The sequence below is a fragment of the Parambassis ranga genome, chromosome 12 (assembly GCF_900634625.1).
Source record: "Parambassis ranga chromosome 12, fParRan2.1, whole genome shotgun sequence".
Taxonomy (NCBI): domain Eukaryota; kingdom Metazoa; phylum Chordata; class Actinopteri; family Ambassidae; genus Parambassis; species Parambassis ranga.
In genome coordinates, this window is record NC_041032.1 from 10,504,215 (window position 1) to 10,510,710 (window position 6,496).

The following is a 6,496-nucleotide window of genomic DNA, read 5'->3' on the forward strand; positions in this document are numbered from 1 at the left end:
GTCAGTCCCATTTTCCAGCCACCCTGAGAGAACCTTAAGTCAGCCCCAGATGTGACAGCTGGGCCAGCCACCCTAGAGGTCAAGGTCAAAGGAAACCATGTCAAAATTTGCCACCCACCATCATTCTATAGATAGAGAGATAAACAGAAGTGCCCTTGGAGGGGAAGTTAAGTGCACACGAGTAGTGGGAGGTGCGAGGAAGAAGTGTGCTGCTAGTGAGGAGCGTAATAAAGACAAGTAACAAAGGAAGAAACAAGGTGGGTGTGTGAAGCTGAACGATATTGTAATCGAACTGAGAATCAGGTGGGAATGTGGAGCCCCATGTTCTTGGCTTCAGAATGCCACAGAGGAAACACTGGTCATGCAGTTGACAGCTGTTTCTGAAGTGTGTCCGGCCTTGGGCTTGTAAAGTCGTCACACGTAGGCCTCATTTTCTCAGAGGAGTCTGGGCACTGCCCACCTGGCCCTTGCATTAGGAACACCACCCCCACACACAAACAACTTATTTTATACCCCATTTCAAAGGGGAGCCTGCGTCACTGCTCCTCAGTGACCAGCATGCTTCCCATGTCATTCCACAGAGCTGCTGTCTATAAATGCTTAATACTCACATATTATTGCTGCTGTTTCCTGTGTGTGTTGTTTACCACCAACAATAACATTTTACATTTTAAGTATTTACCTAACCTACCTACATGGCTTAGCATAACCATGCCAAGTGGTAAAACTGTTGTTTTTTTATAGCTAAGAATTTTTTTTAAATAAATTTGTACCCTTTGAGAAACCGTACATTGTACTTAACCAGTTTCTTATGAGTAGAAACTGAACAGTTGGCCCATGTTCTTAGCACCCTGCCACAACTCAAAATAAGGTTTTTATTATTATCCAGAAAAACAAGATGAATTTGGAGTTACAAGTTACGCCAGTCAGTTAAGAATTGAGTCAGCTTCCCAAACTTTGAAGTTGATGTGTGCAAAACAGATGACACTGTTGTTATAAATGCATTTTTAGTGGATTAGAAACTCTAATGTCCTAGTCATTCTTTGCTAAAGCATTCAGTAATTACCTAACTTACCCTTCCGAGATAGCATTAGCTTATGAAGCAATTTGTTAAATGGCTTTACAGGAGGAGTCTCTGTAATTACACAGCAGCTACTCCATATCCAGATAATAGCACCATGACCGGTCTTTGGAAACAACTCAGCCAGACAGCCTTCACTAACAGCATTGCATTAATAGCAGTCTTTGGCACAAGGTTCGCTGTCAACCTAGTGTCTGTTTGGTTGCACTGGTGTCACAATTGCAATGTATACTGAAATTCATTGTACGGGCTGCACCACTTAACCCTAATAAGAAAAAAATGTGGCACCAACCACACTGATAATATTAGCAACAAAGAAAAAAATGTCCTTGCTCTGCTGTCTGCCTTCCATGACTTGGACCACAAGTGTTTCTTGTTTGGCCTGGAGAAGGGGGACACATTTTGTGTACCCAAACAGCTGAAGCAGCGCCCCCCCCCCCACCCCCAAGAGGTGAGCAGCCAAGGCAACAGCAGCTGGTGCTGGTGACGCACTGCCAGCGTTATCTGGTGACGTCAAAGCCAGGGGCAATGGCCACTGATCATTCAGTTCTGCTTCCACCTCCTGTATATCACTTTGACATCAGATTGTGAGGGGATCTGGCACAACAGTTGATGTGATTATTATTTTGAGAATGTGATAAGTTGCAAATCTAAAGGCAAAAAGTGAAGTGACATAGATTTGTCTTATTTTTTAATTTATTTAATATTTTTTTATTTATTATCAGAAGAATTATTACTGTTCATTGGCTAGCAAGTATCCCTTATTTTCTTGGAATTGCATAATGACTTCAAGACAAGCTTCTCAAATGTTCCTTCCTCTATGTGGGAAAAAGTAACTTATGTATTTATTTCTGAATGTGTAAAAACTCCACATCTGCTCCTGCAAAGAATGCCTCATTTACCAATGGCGTAACAGAGTAGACTTTTATGTCTTGCTAGGTTTTGGGTTAAATACCCATACACATGTATAAAAGGTCTTAGGTGCTTTAAAGGATTAGAAGCTAGCCATGGATTTAGCATTTTTGTAAAAGTGTATTGAAGTTTCTCTAAGGAAAAATGGTCATAAAGAGCACTGTCATGAACATTTATGAATGACCACTCACTTCTTAGACTGTGTAGCTGGCAGTCATTCTGCACATGATCAGGCCACATAGCTTGAAGCCTGGCAAGATGAACTCTCTGTAATTTCGTAACTATCCAGCTGCCTCGTAAGAATAGTTTGTGGGGAAGGTAATTACTTCTGTCTTTAATTACATTTTCTTTCTCTCCTCCTCCAGGTGATTCCATTCCCCATGTCCTGCGACATACGGGATGAGTGCTCCTGTCGGGATCCTAACGCCATAGAGAATAGAAAGGATGAACATGTCCATTCCCTGGGGTGACCAGGCAGAGCAGGGACCTCTGCTCAATGTCCCAGGACCCTTTTTCTCCAACACAACAACACAGCCAGGGTGGCCGAGGCAGACCCCTCCTTCATCCTCCTCTCGGCCTCCCAATTTCCTGCACATGCTGCTTAAAAGGCATACCTCTCCATCCATACTGCAACCCCGAACAGCAGAAATTCCTGCTCGTCCACACCACGGAAAGACCTAGAAAAGACGATGGGACTCATAAGACTTCACAGAAAACTTCATTTCTCAGCTAAAAGGAAAGTAACCCCTGCAATACCATCATAAAACAAACTTATAGTCAAGTGAAAAAAATATATGAAACAGACATTTTTGAAAGAATAGGATAAAAAAAAAAACTTAACCATAACCAAGCCTAAGGTAGCATGCCTTTCGTTGAGTTTTGTGCTGGCTTCTGTGTCTATTTTAGTGACCTTGCTCTACAATCATATGATTGAACCAAAGTTAATCAAAATGTGCAAGCTGGGGATAGTGTCGTTTTCCAAAAATGAAGGAAGTGTTAAAAATAACATTCTGAAGCCAACACCTTTTTTGAGGGGATAGAAGTTTGTGCTCAAATCATTCCTGATTTCAAACAGATCAGTGATTCTGTATTTACGTCAATTTCAGTAAAGTGTGTTTCTCCATAGTGACGTCAGAGGCTTTAGAGGTTATTTCTAGCTTGGTGGGGAATAAGACAGCCATATAGGGACAATTTTAAGCCACAGATTCAACACGATCCAAAAAAAAAAAAAATTACAAATACACTAAAAGAAGCAGATGTAGAGCAAAATCCTGAATGCATAATGAAAACATTTTAGCATGGCTTTTGCTACTTTTTATCTTCACACCATGATATTTAATAGACATCTTTGTCTTCCTTGCTGCTTACGGTACCTCTTTGTAGCATCACTCTTGCATGTTGGAGCGTAATGCTTTCATATCACATGAATACTAAATACATCATCACATGTGAAATGCACTAAAGAACTTTAGAAAAATCCAGAACCTCATGTGTCGTTTCCCCCCTTTCACCCAAATGCCCAAGAAAAATTACATGAATCACGACTTAAAGAATGTCATCGATAACACCTCACTTCTGGGGTTGGGGTGGTTCTACTTTCAGTCTGAACACCTCCCTTAGTCCATATGGTGCTCGATAAGAACATTGTTACCTCTAGCACTCATTCAACATGTTTAAACTGAAAGTAAAAGCATCCTGGTCCTGTCCAGAATGTAGTCAACGCTTGTCAGGAGGTACTGCACAGCACAGTTGCACAAGAGTACAGAAACAAAGGAGTAATAGTCTGCAAGAAGGAGTTTAGGTGACTCTGTCTGTCCACCTCTCTCTCTCACACACACACACACACACACACGCACACGCTTAAACAAGCACATACACTAAATCTTTCTCCTCCCAGTAGTATTGGGCTGCTGTAGCTCTGCAAGCAACAATGTTGTACATGAAAATGACATTTGGATGTATATGTCAACACAGAATCTGCAGTCATAATTTAATCAAAGCTCCCCAAGACTCTAGATGAAGTAATTTATGTAACAGTACAAAGTGCACTTCTGATCAGCACTTTTCAGTATTGTGGACTTGGGCGTTCTGTCCCCACCAGTTAACTTTGTTAGATGAGATGGCTGCTACAATAGCTTTGTATTTTGTTACTCTTCATTCCAGACACACACACACACTATTTTTCTCATGCACATTTTAATAATGAAGGCTACTTGGCATACTGATCCTACGTTTGCTGCTCCTGTCTGGCTGCAACCAGAGTCATGGCTCTATAGGCTGCTATAGCGTTCCAGAACATTGCCACAGTAGTACATGAACATTGTAAGAGTCAATGTAAAAGTCAGTTTCATGTCATTTTTAAGAAGCAACGTGAGCTACGACAACACTAGAACATGCAAAGAAAGTGAGAAGGTATTATTTTCCACCAAATATAAAGAAGAAAAATCAAAAATATAATGTAAATATTAATTATATGTTCTTGATGGACAGGAGAAATTTTCGTTATCATGTATTTCATTTTTAGAAAATGTCATATTTAATCAGTGTTTGTATTATTGACCTCAGTTACTGCACTTTCTAGTCGTCATGTAGGAAGAAAAAGTATATCTTTCAAAAAAACAAATGTTTAGAAGCTGCTATCGTCAAAAATGGTGATCTGAACAAACTGTATGATATTCGGTCATTTGACTCCCTATGTGGCTATTAGCTTTCCTGTCATTATTGTTTTTACTTATATCTGACCCCCAGAGGATGTTCATGGTCATACTCTTCTAGTCTGAACTGCCTTTCATTTGATATTATTAGGTAGGGAGTTATTGTCTTGTTTTCATATTTGTCATTCACAGAGGCCCAAAAATCCCAAAACAATCTGGTACACGTGAATGCATTTCTAGAAATATACTCATATCTCATATTTAAGGTCAAGCTAGACTGCAGATTTTCCTGTCTTTTATTTTTTTCTTTGATGTTTGTGTGATACTTAATCTTAGGTTGAAGGTGTACGTTTTGGCAAAAGAGATGTTGAAGTAAGAAAATGAAGAATCTCCCATTGAAAGAAAGGGGACTCCTGAGAGACTTTGTAACTTTTATGAAACTTTGTAAGGACATTCTAAAGGCTACATCATCTTCAAAGATTGCATTTAACAATTGCATTTAACACTTTATATGAAAACTATATAGTCCTGGTTTAAAAAAAAACAAAGACTTGTATTATGTTGATATTATCAAATTATATGTAATGTTATTACTCCCAATACTGCTGCTTCACATAGAACTGTTACCAGCGGGGAGAGACGGACCTGCAAACACTACACTAATACCGATGCCATGCAGTACTGTGGTTCATCATCTGCCACTGAGGTCACTGGAAAACCAGTCCAGCTGTTCGAACGGATGAATCTGAAACGCGTCATTGGATCCTTCCCTTCAGTGTATAAATTGAGTAATCTGTTGTTGCTTCTAATGTAGTAATATCATCCTCAACTCTTACTTGCATCATCAGTCAATGTCTGGATACCAAAACAACTGATTGTTCTAGGCTACAGAATGTGACTGCATGTCAACTTGAAAAAAAAAAAGAAATATTTATATATCGGAGAAGGTACACATAAGCCATAGCCAACCAAGATATTCATGGGAGAAAGTGTACAATTGTGCATTGTATGAGAACATCACCTCTCTACTGTAGTCATCACAGGATCCCTTGCTGTACCTCATGCCTGTAATGTTTGCTGCTTCTATTGTTTTTTATTATTTTTTGGTATTTTAGTGACTTTTTTTTTGCGTCTCACAATAATGGTGTAAATAGTAGAACTATTTATTGAGAGTGTTATACTTTTTTAAGTTATATTTAATGTCCATGTAAGTTATTTTTTACATTGTTCTTATAAACCAACACATTATATAGGTTGTGAGTCAAAACTGTCATGTTGTCACAGTCTATGGGACATACACAGGCCCACAACCACACAAGAACTTCTTTCATTGGTCATTGTGCATAGATAGACACTGCTTGTGTGAGGATTCATAAAAGGTTAATGAGTGCAGTGTATTTTTTTTTGTTTTCCCTTAAAACCAGAATGTAGTTTTATTTCTTTATTTCTTTTTTTCTTAATGTTTCTTTTTTCTTATTTTTATGCACACATTGGCCATGCATACAAGAAGTTCTACACTTATGTAAATCCATAACATAACCAATAATGTTTTGAGAGCCAGTGGAAGGCACAAGAAATATACATACACAGCCGACTGAGTGCAGGAGGAAATAGGCAAGTGGCAAAGAAAGGGATCAAGAATGTAGGGGGAAAAAAGGAGTGGAGGTCAGGAGGCAGCCCATGTTGAGTGTTCTTGGATGGTGGGGGAAAAGTAGAAGGTGGGCAGGGAGAGAGGTAGGGATGGGTGGGCTGCTTTTCCTGGCCTGTCTAGCTATTTGTCCAGGTGTGAAAATGTGTGCTCAGAGAGGCTGCCCCTGGGCCAGGGGTGGCCAGCCTGACTGGCAACAAG

General features: G+C 39.7%; 1 protein-coding gene across 1 annotated transcript in view; it reads left to right on the plus strand.

Moving 5' to 3' along the window:
* Nucleotides 1-6,290, plus strand: part of pappaa (pregnancy-associated plasma protein A, pappalysin 1a) — a 72,210-nt gene extending 65,920 nt beyond the window's left edge. The window contains exon 22 of the mRNA XM_028418181.1: nucleotides 2,359-6,290. Coding sequence (XP_028273982.1) covers nucleotides 2,359-2,463 — 105 coding nt within the window. The 3' untranslated portion in view covers nucleotides 2,464-6,290. The remainder of the gene's footprint in view (nucleotides 1-2,358) is intronic.
* The last annotated feature ends 206 nt before the right edge of the window (nucleotides 6,291-6,496 follow it).